This window comes from Protopterus annectens, chromosome 3.part0, assembly GCF_019279795.1.
Source record: "Protopterus annectens isolate FY-2018-M chromosome 3.part0, PAN1.0, whole genome shotgun sequence".
Lineage (NCBI taxonomy): Eukaryota > Metazoa > Chordata > Ceratodontiformes > Protopteridae > Protopterus > Protopterus annectens.
Genome location: NC_056731.1, coordinates 382,465,139 through 382,487,769, shown reverse-complemented (window position 1 = coordinate 382,487,769; position 22,631 = coordinate 382,465,139). Strand labels below are relative to the sequence as shown.

The 22,631-nt window shown below is 38.5% G+C and overlaps 1 protein-coding gene across 1 annotated transcript in view; it reads right to left on the bottom strand.

Annotated features, from left to right (window-relative positions):
• AMPH (amphiphysin) overlaps positions 1–22,631 on the bottom strand; it is a 1,643,383-nt gene that overhangs the window by 828,193 nt on the left and 792,559 nt on the right. The window contains exon 3 of the mRNA XM_044064832.1: positions 8,146–8,200. Within this exon, the coding sequence (XP_043920767.1) occupies positions 8,146–8,200 (55 nt within the window). The remainder of the gene's footprint in view (positions 1–8,145; positions 8,201–22,631) is intronic.

Sequence of the window (22,631 nt, the reverse complement as noted above, 5' to 3'; positions counted from 1 at the left end):
GCAGGTGATGTGTGGTTTCAAAAAATGTAAAGACCAATAGTTAGACCACAGCTGAAGATAAAAATGGAATAATCCACGTCAGGAAATAAATCAATGCAATTTTAATTAGTCTATGTCATAGTTCTATATGTGTTTTCATTGGTTGAACCATATTTTAAATACCAATGTTTTAACTGTTTTTATGAGTCTGAAGAAGCGATCAGCTGACTTAGATTGCAAAAGCACTTACTCTTGTTTAATAAAGTGGTGTGAAACTGCAAGTGAACCGTTTCCTACCTTGACTACTACATCTCAGTTACAACTTTTGGTTTTATAAAGGGCACTACTGTGAAGCTGCAAGTGATTTATTTCCTGATGTGGATTATTCCATTTTTATCTTCAGCTGTGCTCTAACCATTGGTCTTTTCATTTTTTTTCGCTTGAGGTGTATACCAGGCGTTTATCCAGCTTTTGTTTTCTTTCACGTGTGATGTGTGGTTTCAGCAGTATGCAGTCTGACCCCCCCCCCCCCAGCATTATAAGGATAAGTCCTCTAACCCTAGCACACTGTTTGGCAACCTTTAGTGTACTCATATGACTGAATCAGACCCATTTCTGGCTTATATTTCACAAAATTTCACTTCCCAGCATGCAATGTGATTATTATTTCTGAGGATTAAAAAGGAGGGATACTATTAGAAATGGGAAGAGGAATTGCCAGGATCTAATGAAGAAGAAATTATTACTGTCAGTGAAGAAATCTTTTGGAGAAACATCCTCATTTTTGTTGACACTGTCTGCAAGGACACAGGCATAATGTAAGTAATACAAAGGAGAGCAAAGAAAGTGATTTGACTACTGTTAACACAAATATAAAATTCAAATGTTTTAGAGGATATGCAAAACAAACATATGTTGCTATCGCAAAAGAGTTTGCAAAGTTTATGACAGAAGCCTGATTCATATTAAGAGGCATGCAAGAACACAGAGGCATATTTTTTTGCAATCTGGCAATATACCTTTTCCTGAGAAAGACATAGTCACAATATTTTCTAAGGGGGTAGTGGATTCAGAAACTGTATCTTAGTTCAGTAATGGACAGATGGCTGTTCAAAAATGGTTAAAAAGGTGCTGAGGGCTGTCTATGATCATCAGATGAATCAAAATGCAAGGCAGTTTGTCACAGTGGTTTGTTTATATCTGCCTTCAGAATATGTATGTCTGAGTAATCCTTTTCAAGTCCATTTTGTAACATACCACATTTTAATACTGCGGCACTGACCAAGAGCTAAAATATACCAGTCCACAACCTGCACCAGTATAATAGAGGGATAAAGCTGACAGTATGGTACAGATGACCAAACATTGTAAGCAGGTCTGACAGTTGTTTACACATGCAGGAAGTATGTACAAGCCCACTGAGATGCAATCAGTCTGTTGACAGACATTTCTTCAACTGCTGATAGATTGGAGAAGTTGTGTAAAAACAACTTTTGGCAAAAGTAGTTTTCTCTTTTCTCCGCTGTTGGCTTCATCTTGAGTAGGTATATACCATTTTTGGGGTGGGGTTTTGCCCTTCAATTAGGAGGGATACAAATGGATTTGCCACCCACAAATGAAATGCTTTCAAGGTTTGCCAAAAGGTATTTCAGCATTTTTTTTTTGCTATATCAGCAGTCAAAGAAATGGCTATCAAGGAAGGATGACTCAGCATTCCTGCATGGCTCTTCTGCTGACACAGCCTCCAGTGGGGATGACTCAACAGTCCTGCATGGCTGCTCTATTGACACAGCCTCCAATGGGGATGACTCAGCAGTCCTGCATGCCTGCTCTGTTGACATAGCCTCTGTTGGAGGATGAAGACATGGCAGGATGCAGGGAATCAGAACAGCAAGTGGGCATAATTGACCAAGCCACTGCTGGTAGTGCTTGTTGGTGTATATAGAGGTATATGCATGTGCAGACAAGGTGGCCATTGTGGAAATGTAAGTGCTCAAATCACCACCATGGGGAGGTTAGGCCAATGTAACCAAAAAAAAAAAAAATCTTCTGCATGCTAATGTGGATGCAAGCAAACTGGATGTCTGTCTGTATGATACACCTCCCCAAGTACAGCTTTTCACCCAGTGGATCTAAGGAATCCTAACCACAGAGGAATGAATCAGGGACTCATTAAAGGGTGGTCTGATGGGCAGCATGCAGAGAGTGAAAAATAACAAAAAAATACCATTCCTTCAGTTAATCTTTACAGCTTTTCACTTTAATTCTCCTCCCAGAGTTCCCTTTGTTTTGTAGCTTTTGCTGTCATTTGCAGAGGCAGGCTTTCTTTGCAGACCATCTTCTTTACTAAGAGACTAATGAAAATATTGCTACCAGGTATGGGCTTTTTATCTTCTATTTTTGTCTACTTTTGTGTAACTACTTGTTATCTCTGTTTTCCATTATGATGGCCTTATCATAGATTTATAATTCTCTTCTGCACAGTGTCTGCCAGTTTTTCTAGAGTTATTCATGCAAATCAAGGCATGCTGTACCAATTTCTGACAGGTACCTATGAAGAACCTTCCATACCTAGTTCGTTCTGTAATAGTTATCTATATCAAACCACTACTGTTTCACTAATTTTATAACAGGCACCTGTTGCAAGCTATGGCATTCAACAGCAGGCTTGCCACTGTTATCTGTGCTAGATTTGTGTTCTATACCAGATTTATAACTCGGCATGCATGTCGTTCTTCTTTTGTAATCATTGTTTGTGACAGAAAATGCTTGCCTCAAGAGTTTAACAGAGCAGATGTCCATGCAGGGGACTGCATGAATTATCTGCTTGGTACATAGCAGTGCCTCACTCTGTACCTTGCATACTGCATCACCATAATAGTTATGCTGGAATTTGATTACTGTGCTCCTTTTATTTTAATTGCTGATGCTACACCTTAAGCATGGTGTAACGTGTTAGTTACAGACACTGGAATTTGCATACTGTGATAGTTACAGAACACTTACTTATGCTGGACCTTTTATACTCTACCAATTATATAAGCTACCTAAGATGGACTTAAGTTTATAAGCCATTTAAGTAACAATTCCCTGTTATAACTTAGATAATTTGTAAGCTATAGAATACTTACCCATGTTATTCCTTATATACTATGTGGGTTCGAAAGCAATTACTCTTACTGTATCTTACATGTTAATTATAGAAATGTATGCTGTGCCTTACATATTTGCCAGCTACCTATTTATCTATAATATAATATGGCACTTATAGAACATTTACCTACGTTGGACCTTGTATCAGTAGTGGTTGCAAAAAATTTTACCCATGCTGTAACTTACATACTCTGCAGGCTATTGTGCAGTTATCTCATTGCATTACTTTTGTCAATTACCCATGATGCAACTGACATATAGTGCCCTAGTAATAACAGTTATCTGTCAAAGACACTGCATATTGTGCCAATTATTTAGAAGTATCAGCACTACAGTTTGCATACTGTGCCAGACACCAGACATTGTAATATGTTGCACCTTGCAGTGTACACCAGTTATGTCACATTTACAAATTCTGGTGTCTGTGTATGATACTGGTAATGGTATAAATTATGAAACATTTACACATTCTGGTCTCTGTTTATGGTATTGGTATTGGTATCACTTATGGAACATTTACACATTCTGGTGTTTGTGTATGGTATTGGTATCAGTTATGTCACATTTACACATTTTGGTGTCCGAGTATGGTATTGGTATCAGTTATGGAACACTTCCTCATAGCAGCAATTATACACTGTGGAGTTAAACAGGCCTAGTGGGACTAACTCAGTCAGAATGGATAAAGTAAATAAATATACCCACATACAAGTTTGCATCCTGTTTATAAACATATAAGCACATTGGCTATATGTGATCCTTATCAGGCATGACTGGAAAATGAATATGAAAAAAAACTAACTGCAATACCGGGACAAATGTAGAATCAGGTAGTATCAGTCTGTCATAATGAGTACAAGGTAACATCAATTAGCTTCTGAAAAAGAGCCCTCCCACTTAATTGATGAGATTAATGAAGTGCTATAAATAAGCTATGACTAATCCACTCTGCTATGCATAGAGAAGGTTTTGTCTGACGCATTACTATGACAAAGAAGAAAGTGCAATTTAAGAGTCTGACTTGTTCCTGAAGTTTGACTAACGTATGGCATATGGCATGTACAGTGACATTTCTTAGTTCTGTTTTCCTTTTATTCAGGGAACATATTTCAGTATATGTTTGAATCTGGTTTCCATGTCACATTGGACCTATTACTGAGTAAGATGGCTTCATGTAATATCAAGGAATACAGAAAACACAAAAAAAAACACAAATACTGCATGATAAAAACAGAAAGCCAGTGATAATGAAATAGTGCAAATACAATTTTGTATCATATGAAATTAATATTATAAATATAAAAAGGACAAAGACAAAAAAATTGCTCCTCTGCCCTGCATTCTCCAATACCTGTCTTACTTTAACATACTAACTTCACAATTGCACAAGAATGAGAAAATGTTAAATAGACAAAAATAGATAATCCCCATCCCGTAAGTACCGCATCTTCTGCAGTCTGCCACTAGTCACACTACAGTCAGAATGCAGCTTGCAGAATGCTTATTGCACCCCACTCCAACATGTCATGTATTATCATCAAACAGCAATGTCACGTAAAACATTTAAGTCACCTAATCACATTTAAGTCACCTAATCACATTCCTCCATAAATAGGTACATTCTCTCACACACCAAATACCAGAGGCAGCATACTATGCTTAAATTACTACATACCAGTGTAATCCACAATATTATTTCTTCTGTAAGTAAACCCCTCTGCTCCTCAATTTCATATCCCAAATCAGTGACAAATTAAACAACTTCAGTTCACCACTCAAGGAAATATATGATCATTTGTTAGTGCTAAATCCTGACCTGCACACTGCAGCAATCGGTCAGCTCCCTATTGAAATGTGTTTTGCCACTATTGAAATGTGAGCATTTGAAATGCCAAGTGATGAAAAGACAAAAAAAAAAAAAAAACAGAAAATCCATAGAAAAGTTAAGTTCAAAATTCAATCTTTCCCTTAACCCCCCCCCCAAACTTATATACACCAATTCAGGGATCATCATACCTTGGAGAGAAGGGATATTTCCGAGAAATGGCATTTCGGACATTTCAACTAGTTACCCTATCAGTTTCTTTTATGTGGTCAGTAAAATGGCAAATTTTGAGCAGTTGCAAGCAGACAGTATGGACACATTCATAATGCATTGTGCGCCATTGGGCAGGGCAGGTGCACAGCTTTCTTGGTAGCCAAGCCCATTCTGATTTATAAAGGCATACATACAAATGGGTCAAGATCTTGTATGAATTCTTTCCCTCTTGTGTACACAGGGTAATCACTATACTCACACAAATTACTTTTCTCAAGTCTTGTACACAATTCCCAAAATGTACATGATCTGCATACAGGCTTGTCCCAATGAAGTAAGTTATGGTAGTGTAGCACACTGTCTGCAGATTCTGTACTAGTCATGAGTGCAGCTATTACCCTTCCCTGCTGAAATTCTGCTCAGCGCACCCAGATGAAAAGAGTATCAGTACTATTGTTAAAAGAGAAACGCTCTATTGTACTGTCGTAAAAAAAACTTACTGGCAATGGAGTAACCTGTCATGTAGGCCTTGCTGTTTCATCTTACATGGTCATTTCCCACAGTACCAGATATATAACTCGTGGATGTGTATCAGCAGAATAACAGACTTGTTCAGGAATTGTGAAACCACAAAATTAATGAGACATACATCTAAAAAATGAGTTACATTTTCTGTGTGTGGAACTAATATTTATCAAACTTGTAATCAATTGATTTGATCGATTCCTGTTTACCTCAGTGTGAGATGGGAGAAAGTGAGACTGTATAATGTGGTTGCTGAGTTTATACATATAATTTTAGATGCATGTCTAGAGGTATGTGTGTGTGTGTGAGTAAGTGAGCGAGAGACAGAAACAGATAGAATTTCAATGTGCATGTGAGACTGCTGGACAGTGGAGTTGAGGTGTTTTCTTTTTTTCATTGTTGTATGATCTTGGAATTGTTTTATATAAATGGGTATGGGGTACAAGAGGGTCTGTTTTTGCTTTTTTATTGTTTGTGGTTTTATATGCATTCAGTGAAATCAAGATATTTTGACTGTGTTTCATATAGGAAAGTTGGATTTCATTAATGGATTATCTATCTATTTATATACATTTATATTTTTGCATACATGCATTTATACATACACACACACACACACACATATATATATATATATATATATATATATATATATATATATATATATATATATATATATATATATATATATATATATATATATATATATATATATATATATATATGTATATGCATTTATATTTATTTTATTTATTTTAACATTTGTTTACTGGGATAGTCTGATTGGGACAGAGCCCATTTTCAGAGGAGCCAGGTTAGAAACACTCCAGACACATATGTTTGTAATGTGGGAGGAAACTGGAACACCCGGAGGAAACCCACACAAATGCAGGTGGGTATATATATTTATATATTATATATATATATATATATATATATATATATATATATATATAGATATATATATATATATATATATATATATATATATATATATATATATATATATATATATATATATATATATATATATATATATACTATATATAGCCTTAGTCTGTGTGTGTGGTGTGTGTTACAAAAATAGTATTTAGTATTTCAGAGATAGAGCATGTAGGGACAGCTGGACAAATACCTGCAGATTCAGCAGGTAACAGATATACATAGGCACCCAGTATTAAACAGCCTGTTTGCTACTACTGCTGTTCCTGATGCATGCCAGAGCAAACCAACATTCAGCTCTGACAAACGCTAGTACCAAGGCCAAAGTAAACATTATGTTGTGTAAAAAAGCAGCTTTACATGCAATACATTTCTAACTGATGTTTATGTAGCATCACAGTAGTTCTTGCTTTATTGTGCATTTTACTAACTTTAGTAGGGCGGCTGTGGTGGTGCAGCAGTTAGCGTTGTCGCCTCACAACAAGAGGTTCTCTGGTTCAATTCTCAGCTGAGATGCCTTCTGTATGGAGTCTGCATGTCCTCCCTGTAGTCATGTGGGTTTTCTCCAGGTGTTTCTGTTTCCTGCCACATTCTAAAGACTTGCAGTAGGTGGACTGGACACTCTAAATTGGCCATAGTCCTGTGAGAGTGTGTGCATGAGTGAGTGGTGCAAATGAACTACTGCTGCAGGGCTAGCCACCTGGCAGTGTAAACCTAGGCTTGAGATGATTGTTACTGCATAAGTGACACCCTGACCCCATGTGCAAATTGGAAAAAGGGGTTATGGGTGGATGGATTACTGGCTTAAATAAATATGTACCATGCATAACTGGTCCTGGAGCTAGTTTATGCAAGATAACTACAAGAATATGTTCACCTTTTCAATTAAAATATGTTACATTGCTGCCAGTTTATCTGAACTTTAAGAAATATGTAAAGAGGGATCTGAGACTATTTCATAACATTTGACGTGACTTTTCTGCAGTTGGACAAACAGTCTCCTGCTGTAAGATAAAATTAACATGGAAATGGATAGATGAGCCTAAAATATTCTGATTATGATATCTGTCTGGCTAAATTTCTATTTATAACTTTAAGAGAATACAGAGGCCAGTGATCCATTTGAGTCCACAACTTCATAAAGACTAAAATGGAAGAAGGCATCTAATTCATGATACCATGATATGACAGATATGTACAAACATTTCTTATTCTTCATATGAACATACACATCAATGTGCTTTGTGCATTGCACTGACATGCTTTTTAATATTAATTGAAAAGAGAAAATTGATTCTGAAAAAATGAAAAATGAGATTGATTTTTCTGTTTTGAATTTAATATGTGATTTATTACAGTGATAAGAAGCATTAATCAAAAGCCCAGATTTTCATTTTGGCAGTTATGTTGATTGAAAAGTAATACAGGAAACAAGTGAAACAATTAAATTAGACAGAAGGGAAGTAACAGCAGAACAATTTGAATTCATAATTATTAAAACTGCTCACCTTTGACAGCTGCCAAATATGCTTTTAGTTCCCTCTGCAACCTTGTGCCTTCTGTCTGTGGAAATACAAGCCAGTTAAACAAAAGTAAGAATGCTATTTAATTAAAATATGTGGACTGTTGTATCTATGATACAAGTAATTATAAGAATTTATAATTCTAATAGGATAAAAATAGCTGAATATTGTTCAGTTCCCTCTATAAATGGAGCAAGTGAGCAAAATACATTCACAAGCAGTTCACTTTGACTTGCAATAGATGTAGAGTTTTCATGCTGATGATTAGTGTGGACTGTTTGTGTTTACAGAATGCTCACAAAATAACCTCAGTATAGAATTGTACTTGGTAGGAAATGCAGAATAACAGGATTTAAAACTGTGGTTTCAAAGAAAGTCATTTTACAGCTATTTCCATGAGAAACATTGAAGTTGATAGAATTATATGATACAAAGCAGGGTATTTCATTAAAAAACATTGTATAGATAATTCTTGCTATATTTTTTGTTTAGATATAAGGATAATAGTGGTTATGTTTAAATGCATTACATGTTATTTCTAGTAAAAAAAGTCCAAGTCTGAAATTCTGAAACCACGGCCTGCATTCCTAGGCATCTTGCCTAATACACAGACATCCTCTTTACTGGAATTAGACCTGTATGGAGTGGCACAGGCTGTTGCCAATTCATTCACCCATGTTATGCTCCAGTGTGGAGAACCCAGAAAAAATGCAAATGACCATGGAATGAAATGGTTTGTGGAAAATCTGGTCCTAATCACATGTTAATATACACAATGTGAATATAAATTCAGTTCACAGAATAAGAAGGGAATTGTGCACCTCAGTTCAAAAGGGCAAAACAAGATGAAAATTTTAGCATTTCGGATAGCAAAAATGCTTAGCATAACAGCGATAACCATGCAGTCATATATAATATCCCTTAGTACTGCTGGTTCTAGACTATGTCAGAAGGGTCATACAAAAGGCTATACTAAAGGCATACAGAGGTTTTACTAGCAGTGTATGGCATAGTATAATTTTACTTATAAAACATGAGGAATCACTTTAGAGTTGATCAGTACATTCTACGGGTCTTTGTTATCATGTGTTAGACCCACACTGAATCCATGGGAATGTGAGACTTTCAAATACACTGTGTCTCCTGCATCCACAAGAAGTGTAACACATTTAGTACAGAGCTAAGATCATTATTTTCTGATAGATCCTCATAGCTTGAATAGAGAGACCAAATGAGAACATGCTGGGCATTTCTCCATCTCTACAATAGTCATCAGGTTCCCCAATTTAATGCTTCTGCATGTCAAGGAGAATATATTGTTTCTTGGCACACTGTATGAGACAGAATTAACAGCATGCATGCTTGCCTATACAACATGGATGTCATAGACTCCAGTCATAGCAAAAAGGCCAGCAACTGTCCCACAGTCATGAAGGTTTGCACACTGGAAGGGCTACTATTGTCTGGGCTACTGAGTAATCTGTAATGTATGTGGGCTCATAACCTACATGTCCACACACCTACACAACCTACTTATCACAATTTGGTATATATGCATTGCCCACAGGGACCATCTACTTTGTTAGTACCTATAGGTAAGTTTAGGGTGTGGTTGTCATTACTACCACCATTAAGGGCATCCTTACACATTCCAGTGACAAGACCATAATTTGCTACAGGGGAGGGTCATAATTTTGTAGACCAACGACTACTGCGCCACTGCCATCAGCCAGGATATTAATCAACATTCTAGATCAATCACAGTATACTTTGTGATATGCATATACATGGACAGTCTGTCTTAATTTTAGAAGAATTTGCTTACAGTGTAGAAATGCAGGCAAATATATTCCTATTGCTAACATTCTGTAATCTGCATTACAATGCAAGAGTCACATCTTTGGGAAGATAAATGATTACAGCTCAGCATAAGCTTTCAGAGTACTGTTTGTCTCCTCAGAGCTATGTGTAGGTTCAAATATTATTGCAATTTTTTCATATACTGTTACCTAATTATCTGTTTTAGTTTTAGAAATCAGTGTGATCTAGCATATGATATAGCAGTGTGCCTGCAGAATCATTCAGTTTTATACCTTTGTGCATGATAACTGGGCCAACTAAATCAGGCTCCAAGAAAGTCTATGCATCACTGACATCCAGACTGCTGTTGTATGTATATCTGTGGACTCATGCTCATGGGCTTATGACTCATCGGAACTCTGGAATGTGCATCACACATTTCTGTGGCTGCAGGCTGTGTTATCCATGATTCAGAAACCAGTGTTGATGTGATTCACAGGCCATCATTTTGTTCCTCGTGAATGCAATTCCATTTTCAGAGGACATTTTGAAAAATAACATCATCTGGTACTACCAGCTGGAAAGCTCCTGCATGCTGCATGAGATAGAGCAAGGTCATACTCTATATATTTCATGCTCACTTCAGGGACTGCCTACTGGGCCAATATTGTTGCCCATTTCAGAAATTAAACATCATGTAAACCTAGTTGAGGAGTTGTCCTTAGCCATGGACATCATCAGGGCAGGGGGAACAGTGCAGGCATCATTATGATGATCTGCAGGGCCAGAACCATGAAGATCTCCATACCTGATTAGCAAACATTAGGCCAGTTCTGGGTGAGGGTACTGCTCTGCCATCTTACTATGCCTGAACACCACCTCTTATAGGTTCATAGGTGTTTACTAGGCTAATGACCACAAGGGCCCTTTTAAGCCTAGCCATGCATCCCAAATCCCTGACAAGTTCTGATACACTTGATAAGTGCAAACATGGACCTTGTAGATGAACCATTTACAGGTTACCTGTGTCCATTAGAGGCATAGGTGCCAAACCAGGGATGAATTTTCAGTTTCCCATCCATTTGTCCAAGTTGCACTTGAATTAGGTTAGGGAGGAACTCTGCTTCACATGGATGGGAAGCCTGTTCCATAGACTGGGTAGTCTCTGGGATACATACCTATCTCTCCAGCAGGTCCTATTTATATCGCAGGCAAGGTTTAAGTCTTTAGAACAGATAATTCTGGTACTGTTTGTTTTGTGGATATGCAGGAGGTCCATCACAGTGGTGCCTGACAATGCCCTGTATGCTAGCCATAGATCACCCCTCAAAAGCATGTAGTTGACAGAATACAGAGATAGGGCCTTGAGGCGGTCAGCATAGGATATTTTACTTATGCCCTGTATTCTTTTAATGAGGAACCTCTGTGGATGTTCCAATTGTTGGATATGCCTGGTTAGGTACACACCAAAGGGGTTATTGTACTCAATGATAGGTCTGATGAATGCTGAATGTAATTTAACATGACTTCCTTGGACTTAGATGCCATACCTTTGTTTATAAGTTGCACAATATAGAATGATTTCCTCTCCACTGTAGACATGTGATGGTCAAAGGCTAGATTACTATCTATGTGTGTCAATAAGTCCCTGACTACCTGGTCAACTCTAAGGGGTGTGTTATCAGTATGATAGTTATCAGAGATGGATGACTTCCCAAAGGATACTATTATGCATTTCTTGGCATTTAGTTTTAGTCCATGGCTCTGATACCAGTTGTTTGTCTGTGTCCGCCCCTCCTGGAGAACATTTGCGTCAGTGTAAGATTCAATGACAGCTCCTAATTTGCAATCATCTGCAAATTTCATCAGCCAGAGACCACTCAAATTGGCCTTGACTTCTGAGAAGTCTAGGGACTGATCCCTGAGGGACTCCACTTGTGATGGGCCTCTTTGTAGAGGTGGACTCCCCAATTCTAACTTCTTGGGTCATGTCTGTGAGCTAGTTGACTATCCACCGGGTGACATACGGGTTTGTATCTATCCTCTTGAATTTGTCAACAATGGTCGAGTGGGGTATTGTGTAAAATGCCTTGGCCAGGTGAAGGTATGAAATATGAATGATTTTGCCCTCATACATTGCTTTAGTGACCTTCACAAAGAAGACCACAAGGTCTTCCCTTGACAAAACCAAACTGGGTTGAGGCCAGTGTCCGGAGGTTTACTATATCTCTATTGATCATCTCCATGATAATTCTTTCCATGGCTTTACATATATGACTAGTGAGACTTATGGTTCTGTAGCTTCCAGGGCCTGTAGGTGGCCCAACTTTGTACAGAAGGATGACTGTTGCCTTCTCCACTCATGAGGCATGAAGCCTGTTTATAGGCTACAGTTAAATAGTGATTCCAGAGGCCCTGATAGGTCATTTTCCATGCTATTTAGACAGCATCCTGGGATACTGTCTGGGCCCATTGATGCAATGTTCTTGGCCTTAGAGAGAGCATTAAGGACCTATTCCCTAGTGATAGTAGGGGGAGTTATATTTGATGATATTTCCTGAGAGAAGGTTGAGGGGGGAGAAGGGGGTAAAGTTGGAGCTGAATTTATCAGCCAGGAGGTTTTCTATATCTTCTGGCTCAGAATAGGTGGCTCCATTTACAATGAACTCTACACACAATTGTGTATTGCCTTTGAGGTTGCGGACATAGCTAAAGAATGCCTTGTGGTTGTCATTGGCCCGGGAGGCCAAACTTACCTCACATTTGGCTTTGGCAGACTTTATTTGTCCTCTGAGTTGTTAGTTTAGTTTGATGAGAGTGCTTTTGTCCTGCTGGGTGCTGCACCTCCTTATTTTTGCCATGATTTCTTCCTCCTGTTATACAGCCTATTGATTTTGTGATCCCTCGAGGGTGGCTTGTTTTTGAGTTAGTTCTGTACTTCTAACTGGTGGATACAATGCAGCTATTAACATCCTTGTATAGGGTTTCTGTGAACACTTCTGACTAGGCAGCAGTGTTCTCAGGGTTTATGGGGGCTTGAAATTTTCCCAGGTTTTCACTTAATAGCAGGAAGTTAGTCTTAGAATATTTCCTGAATATTCCAGGTTTAGCTGGGGGTCCAGTTTTTATTTTTACTTCAAAGGAGACCATTTTGTGGTCCGACCTTATGAGGAAAGGCATTACAGTAGGGAGTGTGCAGCAGTCTCCCATATTAGTGAGGACCAGACCTAGTATGGTTGCACCCCTGGTTGGTGTATTGAATATCTGGTCCAGGAAGTCTGGGTTTACAAAATCCAAGAACCTCTGTGCATGTATGTTTGGTGTCATATAGGATTCCCAGTTAACAGTGGGGTAATTAAAGTCACCCATGAATATGGTATTGGGTTGGATGGTTAGTGTTTCTAATAAATTTAAATACATGGTATGAGTTTCTTGGGTCATAGATGGGGACCTATAGAGTGCAAGGAAGTGGTATTGGATTTTACCTATTGTGATTTGAACATGGACCAGCTCAAGTGCATTGTCCTGTTTGCCCAGCCTTGAAGTATATTTATTTTTGATGTAAATAGACACACTTCCACTTTTAGTCCCTGCCTGTGAAGTAGCTGGCCTAAATGTGTGGAAGGCATTATAACTTTGCATTGTTGGTGTGCAGCTTTAAACCATGTCTCAGTGACCACACAGATGCCAGCATTCTCTAGGGTAAAGAGAGTTTCCAGGGAGTGGAGTTTTTTCTTTAGACTCCCCATGTGTAACTGTGCCAGCCCTGCTCTATGCTTGTGGATATTCTTGTTACTGGTAGGGATTTACATGCTACAGCTTCCTAGGTTTGCATTCACAGGTGTACTTGGTAGTAGGATTTCTGTGATATGCTGCACAATGTCATTGCTGTTGTTTTATAAAGGGACCTGTTCTATAATGGAATACTTCTGCATCATCCACAGTCGCTACACACTTTCTGGTATGTGCTTTGTGTAAGTGTGCTATTTTCTGTATATACTTGTTTCCTATGCACAGAGAATGCACGCTTGCCTGGAATCTGTCATGCAGGAACAGGCACATTTGTGTGTCAGTCTTACTTGAGCTGTTGTTGTTGCACCCTTACCTTGTTACAGTTTCCTAATGTCCTCATTCTCTTTTATCATAAGTATGAATCCAACATGACAGAAATTGTGCTACCTTCAGTAGCAGGCTGAAGAGGCTTGATGCCAACCAAGGTTAGTAAACTACAGTACTAGAGATGTGTCTACTAACTATGTGCAGTACAAATCTATGGCTAGTTTACTTATGTCACACCACCCATTCTATCTCCTTATTGTTGGTGCTGCTGAGAGATTTTCTGGACAGGCAGCAGCACCATCTCTTGCCCTGCAAAGAATGTTGATGTAGAGGAAAGGGGTGATGAGGCCTTCAGTGCTTCATGGGAGGAGAGATACCCTTTGCTGTTGACAGTTAGCCTGCCTATATTGACTAAGAGTCCTACATGCAGCAAGAGCAGGCAGAAGAGGCTACAGTGGCAAGGGTAATGTGCAGATACATGGCCATACAGAGAGACTCCAGAATGGCATAACAGGCCTCATTGCTCAGCTGTTGCTGACTATTAGGCCAATAGGTGAGGGTTTGGTCTGTACTACAAACCGGTCTGGCCCATTCCATGCTAATAGATTATAGCAGGTTCTCCTAGGTCAGGACAACAATCAGCATGCTAATGCATGTAGTCATCTTATTCCCCAATCACATATGCCCCCTTCCTCGAGTGCCAAGTCCCATACTCTGAGTGTTGGTCATCCCTCTCCATAACAACTTGTCTAGCCTCTGTTTCTGCGTGCTCATCATGTGTCTTTCCATCCTAATATGTACACATCAACCATGTTAGCATATACTGCTTTATTTGTGTTGGTGTGCCCCTGTAAATGGTTTTAAGCCCACTTCCTAGTCTGCCCTTTACCCTGCCTCCTCCTTTCATTACTACTTATGTGGAAAATGGATTCCATAGCCCCACAAAAAATTGCCCTAGCTCCAGAAAAAAAAATTGTTCTGACTCCCACCCATTCTGCACACTCCTATTTTTTGGCCTTCTGTGTGAACCTCTGCTTGCTGACTTCCCCATTTTCTTGCATTCATATACACACTTTTTCTCCCCCTTTCAGCGCCTGACAACTGCCCCTACTTATACATAAGAGAGCATAACAGTTTCAAATACCGCAGTGCTTTCTACAGTGATGTCATTCTCTCTGCTAGCACCCACAGCCTAGACACTGCACACACTGACATAACCTGTGCTCACGTTTTCAGTTATTGCATGACCATGGAATGTGCCACTGACATGCTTCAGTTCTGTAGATACTGTTTTGCACTTGAGGTTATGGCTTCCCTACACCGATGGATGTATTTACTATCCTGCTGTCCTGCTCATTCATATACCCTGGAGTACAGCAAGCTGCACACAAGTACTAGTGATACTTCTTTTCTTATTCACTGCTGCTCCATTCTGCACCAACCTACTGCCTAGTTGTATCAGCTTTGTGCAGAACTGCAGTGCATCCCTATAAATCCTGGCCTTTACATTTACTAGAATCAGTAGAACACCAGAAATAAAATGTTTTGCCCAAGCCAGATACACAAAGAATTAGTTGTACGATACACTGTCAAAATACTTGACACCACTGCAGCGGAGTATTGATAATAGTAAAGCTGCTATAAAAGAGAAAGCAGTTAATCATAGCAAAAGTATCGGTATCACTTGTCATTGTCATCTCTTGATAACGTGCTTGCACTCAGTAAACAATAATTCAAGACTGTTATCAATCCTTGATTAAAGGGTCAACACATGGGAAATCATTCTACTGCTTGCAGATATGACTGGTATTATTCACAAAAGCATATGAACATAACATTAGTTGAAAAGGCTGAAACTAAAAGCGTAAAAGAAATGAAAAAATGTCTTTAATAGTGTTTGCAAGACTATACAAATAATTATCTAGTGTTGTGCCTCCTGTACTAATAATGTTACTGCAATTGTGTGTGTGTGTGTGTGTGTGTGTGTGTGTGTGTGTGTGTGTGTGTGTGTGTGTGTGTGTGTGTGTGTGTGTGTGTGTGTGTGCGTGTGTGTGTGTGTGAGTGTGAGTGTGTGTGTGTGTGTGTGTGTGTGTGTGTGTGTGTGTGTGTGTGTGCGTGTGTGTGTGTGTGTGTGTGTGTGTGTGTGTGTGTGTGTGTGTGTGTGTGTGTGTGTGTGTGCATGTGCGTGCATGTAACAGAGACAGGCAGGCAATGCATTTTTAGTTTAGTGATTTTCATTTTTTTTACTTTTCAAATTCCTCATGTATATAGTATACATTCATTCAGTAGTCGGTCATTTTAAATACACAGATGATAATTGCTTTGAGTCGTCTAAAGTCATACAAGTTGCCAGACGTAAAATATTGAAATACAGACTAACTGCAAATAAAGCTGTTATTCAGCTAGATTTTTTTTTTTCAAATGCAGTATTGTTCCACTGCAAATGAATTACAAATGATATGCTCCTAGGTAAGAAAGTCATGAAACAAACAATGTCAAAAGGTAATCCATCACCAGCAAACCATGCATTATATTTATGTACTTCTTGTTGCTATGTTTTGTATGAAAGGCAATCAAGATCAATCTTAATATTCCTAAATCAGTTACTTTTTTGATCACAGGTTGATACTTATTGATTGATTGATTGATTGATTGATTGATTGATTGATATTTATTTACCAGGAAAGTCTGACTGGGCACAGATGCCCTTTTTCAGCAGAGGTCTGTGGAGAAAGGCTCCAAATTAACAAATTTATTGCAATCAATATTTACAGTAACGAATTTTATAATGCAGTTACATAGCATAGTAGTCAGTATAATATAATCTGTATTGATATTCACAAACATTAATATACAGCATTGTATTGTCGCCTCACAATAAGACACTGTCCGGTTCGATTCTCACCTAGAGTGTCTTCTGCATGGAGACATGCGTGAATGGGCGTACCTTCGGTGAAGGTTGTGCGTCAGGCCTGGAAAGCCGGTATGTAAAAATCAACTGCCAATCATTAGCGGACCGGAGTTTCCGCTGTGGCGACCCCTAACCGGGAAAAGCTGAAAGACACAAACATTGTATTGAAAATTTAGAGATAAAAGGGTGGTGTATAAGATAGGAGTAATTCATTACAGCCGAGTGACATCTACAGGCGTTTCTGCAGTTACCTCCTACTGCTCCTCTAGGCGTGAAATATTGCCTGTTCATATTTGCATTAATAAATCCAAAACCATGCTACACACAAGGTATCAGAATATTTTATCTTGAAGCATATATGATGGTAAACACAATTGTATTGATATATGACCTCTGTCAATAAGTATTTGTTTGAACTGTAAGGTGATAATGTAATTTTTTAAAGGCTGAAGCCATACCCACTGGGAGTTAAAGGTACACACTCAAAAGAGCTCTACTGGAGGGAATGAGTTAAGAAATACATTCAAGTAAGGTATTAGAGGGGATAAGCAAGTTTTAGTGTTCATAGAGAAGTAGCGATGGCAGGGAAATTTGCTTGTGCTAATTAGAATCAGGTATAGTAGTTTGACAAGTACCATAAAGTGAGGTATTAGAAGGGGATAAGCAGGTTCAGTGAGTCTGTGCTTTAATGGGAGATATAAGAAGGTGAATGAAGGATGCTAGGAGAAGCTGTGTCAGATCAGGAGCAGGGACAAAGCCAGGAGCAGAGGAAGTCTTAGTAATTGTTTGAAAAAGTGAAGGTGTGAGATAGATCGAAATGATATAGGAAATTTATTCCAAGCTCTAGCTATATTATTTAAATAGAGGCTGACCACAGCAGTCCATTGTGGTTTCTAGGTGCTAAGCAGTTGTCTATCATTTGACTGAAGGGGACAGTTTGGTAAATAGAACTGGAGTATGGGGCTAAATGCTGGGCAGGCAAATGGGGTATAGATGATTCTGTGGGTGAAGATGAGCTGGGTATAAGATAGGTGGTGAGGAAGTTTGAGCCAGTAAAGTCTTTTTAGTGCTAAACAGTGATGGGTCTGGTAAGGTTTTGTTGCAAGTAAATCTGTTGATTTTGTTTTAGCATTGTTCAAGTTTAGAACTATGTGAGGCATGCAGTTTAGTCATGAATAATTTCCGTTATTTATTTGTTTACTTATATTTATTTACTGGGGTAGGGCACTGATTGCCATGGAACAATTTCAGGCCTTGGTCTGGTGTTACAGAGATAAAAGATAATAAAAGTGAGACAAGCATGCAGACATGAAGTACAATAGAAATACAATAAACAGATGTATACCATGAGTGTAATACGGAGTGCAAATAAATGATTGCTGAAAATCTAAATACAATTACAAAGGTAGATGTAGGAAAATATTTTATTTTTAACACATACAAAGATTTTAATATTGTATTATCTACAAACTGTACTCACATTACACATGTGGTCACTTCTATCAAGATGCAGAACAGTTCAGAATAATGGATTTTTCCTTACAATTTCACTGTCCTTTGTTTTGTTTTTTTCTTGTTTACGTTTTAATGTATGGCAATTTGCTGAAGCAATATTAGTTTTATTTGTAAATGAATTCAAACTACTCCCATAGAGGCAGACCACTGTCATACAATTAGCCACTTTGCAAAGCTCTAAACCTCCCTCTTCTGACAAAATTCCAAATTTGAGCTGTGTGTCTAGATATGCACATCTGAGCAAAAGTACTTTCCATGCAGGAAGTCAACAATTTTTGACCACTATACAACAGTTATCTTGTGTCAAGATCACAATAATGAACTAAAAGAGCAGTAGATATTCAGCTGTATCAGGCATATTTGTTTTTTTAACTTTTTTGGCCCCCGTGCAGCCAATCATCTTCTGTCATTGGTGTCTTTCATCAAACACAGATGTAGGGAGTGACTTCTGAACCCCCTAGTCCTAATCTGAAACTCTCTTATTGTTCAAGAGGAGATTGAGGGGTCCCAGAGCAGTGTTATATTTGAAGCCATATGGATTTTTTATGTGCATGCCTTAACCATTTCCCTGCCACAGTACCTGATATGCAATGGCTTAAGGTTGCATTTCCTCAGTATTTTGTACATATGGCATGCATACCTCAGTATTACCACCAGAGTGAGATCCCTGCTAATGATTGGCAAGCCAGTAAAACACTGATACCTTTCCAAACCCCTCAAGTAACCTCTTAGGTGCTGGGCTCTGTAGTCAAACCCAAGTCTCCCGGATCTCAGTCAGGGCTCCCTCCTTGTATGCCATGGAATTGACCTCCATTGTATTAGAAGATCTCTATGCATACTGGGTAAATTGATGCTCATAAAGGAAACCTCCATTGGTTTCTGATAGCTATGCAATTGCCTAGAGTTGTTCATGAGCCCTGATGGGCTCTCTATAATACAATGTCAGCCTGAGGCCCTGCACTACAGATCTGCTGTGGACCATACAATAAACAGCATGCATGGTTGAATCATGCAAGACATCTGCTGCAAACCATACATATTGCATACATGTTTTGCATGAAACAGGTCTATGCCAAACACTGGCATAGAATGTACACAAAGAACCCTAGATGACTGTAGTCATTTCCCAAGATTCTGCTTTTACAATGTGTCTCAGTGTCAGGTAGCCCACTTACCCACATTGTCATGGTCCTATAATTTCATATTGGATCAAAAACAATGAGATAGGAATTAAAATAAAAGCTTTCTAAATTCTCTTTTCTTTGAGGCTCCTAAACCCTAACGGACATTTTACTGGATGTTATTGCAGCTCAATTTTTAAAGTATTTTCACTCTTTGCCCTCATGCAAAGTCACTGTAATAATTTTATGTAATCTTTTACATTATATCTTAACACCATTTGTCTGCATCTACTGCAGAATGATTCATCTTGAAAATTTCAACAGATTTTATACCTTGTTGTCTGTCATTTATGAATCAAAAATAAGGTATTTATTGTGCAGCACAATGTTTATCTGTCACATACTTTAAAATGGACAGCTGATTAACTGGAAATGTAAAGTACTTACTCAAGACAGCCAATATGATGAGCACAGAAGGTACATCCATCCACATGCACCCATTTGGATCTTCTCAAATGAAGCTATCTCTGCAAATAATTGTATAGTATGGATGGGTACACAGCATCTTTGTACATTAAAATTAAAGCTCTACTTATTATGGTAACCAATGTGTACTATGTATAAAGAAATGAACAACTGGGAAATGCAATGCCATTCCTGCCAAACTGGGGATAACAGATTTCTGTACTAGTCAGGCTAATCTGCTGTGTAATTAAAGTCAAAACCTCAATAGACTTCACATAATCCAATTAATTGTAACAATGAAATAGTTTGTAAAGGTGAAAAAGATGGCGCTGCCTTTCACCCTACTCTGTTCCAACATGAGATAACTGTTACTGACAGGAAAGCTGAGTTCTTTCTGAGGAAGGAGGACAGTCTCATGAATGACAGTTTCAGAAGCAAAGTGTACTAAGCACAAATTACATAAAATATCCTTAGAATTTATAGTTACCCTGCATTTCTACAACAAAGTACTGAAGTCTCACACATTCAATCAAATGTAAGGGCTTTAGACACACATTCACAATCATACACAAACTCACATGTGCACACAAATATATACACACACATACTCACAGAGAAACTGAGAAAGGCAACTAGCCTCACACTTATGTACAGATATTCAAAAACTCATGGTACACGGATATGGAAGACACACAGGCAAGCAAAACATATACATTCTAAACTGAAGGGAACTATGTATAGGGATCAGTAGAGTATTTCCAGTATTGCTGGGGTTTTACAATAGCTATATATTTGTTGAAGAGGCTCTCCCTTACTGACTTTAGATTAGGTTTCTGTCTGTCATGTATGAAGTAGCACAGATTGCAAAGATAAGTACTATCGAGAAAACATTCTTAGTACTAGCAATCTGGCATATATCTTCATTATTGTCTGTTTTCATTCTAGCATTTATAAGCCTACACATTCAGTAACTCACGTTTAGGTAACTGTCCTTTTCCACTTTAGGACTTTTCTCTTTATTAAGTTAGACCAGCTCACAAGTAATGCTCGGTTCTCTCTCAATACAATCCTTGCATGAGAAATACAGTGCACCATTCTGGTGCAGAATTAGTGCAAATGTCTCTTCCTTTCCTTGCTTTCTTTTCAAGTTGCCACAATCTCTGCACCACTGATAGTGAAAATGCCAAATAAGGGTTAGTATCCTATTGCTGATCTGGGTTTTGTGCAATACTCTGCCTTAGGAACCATGGGGAATTTATGGAATATTCAATATTGTACAGTTGGATAGCTGTGCATTCAACAAAGGGAACTGTGGGAGTGTGTGTGTGTGTGTGTGTGTGTGTGTGTGTGTGTGTGTGTGTGTGTGTGTGTGTGTGTGTGTGTGTGTGTCTGTGTGTGTGCGTGTGTGTGTGTGTGTGTGTGTGTGTGTGTGTGTGTGTGTGTGTGTGTGTGTGTGTGAGGGTGTCTCTGTGCATGCATTTTTAAGGCAGGACAGCAAAACATCCAATGCAGCAGCACGATTTTTGTATAATCTTAACGCTGTGTGCTAGGACTAAATCCTGTCTCAGATATGTCATCCATGTGTGTGTGTGTCTGTGTGTCACAGTGCCTGTCTGTGTGTGTGTGTGTGTGTGTGTGTGTGTGTGTGTGTGTGTGTGTGTGCTTAGGCCTTAACAGTTAATATTACACCTATTATAACTATTACTAGCGTTAATAGTTTAAATATCCCTGAATGTCCATGATTATTTTCCGGCAGATGACTTATTCCAGAGGGTACAGGCACAGAAGCTGGCACTGCAGGTGGACATCCAGGCTCAGCAAAAAGTGGAAAAAAATAGCAGGGTTGAGTGGAACAGCCAGCTGCAGAGGTCTCCATGGTTAGTGTCCAACAGACCAGGAAATCACAAGGGTCAGTGTTAAAGAACATACAGCAGAGCTGAAGTAGCCAGCAAGAAGGTCATAAGGTGGAGTGGCCAATACTCCTTTAATGGCACAAAAACAGTGGCAGACAGGTAATGATATTAATATTTTTGAGGTTAAGGGGAGGTACTGAATTTTATGCATATCATGTTTAACATCTGAAGTAAACTTAGGCGTAATGTAAAATGTAACTAATATGACTTTAGTATACAACTGTAGACTGAGAGATTGTGGGCATATGTGTCTGTGTGTGTGTGTGTGTGTGTGTGTGTGTGTGTGTGTGTGTGTGTGTGTGTGTGTGTGTGTGTGTTTGTGTACAGTGGGTATAAAAAGTGTACACACCCCTGTTAAAATGTCAGGTTTTTGTGATATAAAAAAATGAGAACACAATAAATAATTTCAAAACTTTTTCCACTTTTAATGTGACCTATAACCTGTACAATTCAATTAAAAAACAAACAAATCTGTTAGGGGAATAACTATAAAAAATACAATAAGCTGGTTGCATAAGGGTGCACACCCTTAAACTAATACTTTGTTGAAGCACATTTTGATTTAATTACAGCATTCATTCTTCTTGGGCACACACCTGCCATCAATTAAAGAGACTCTGATTAAATTCAAATAAAGTTCAGCTGTCCGAGTAGGATTTTCCTGACAGTTACTCAGTTGCCTGCTAC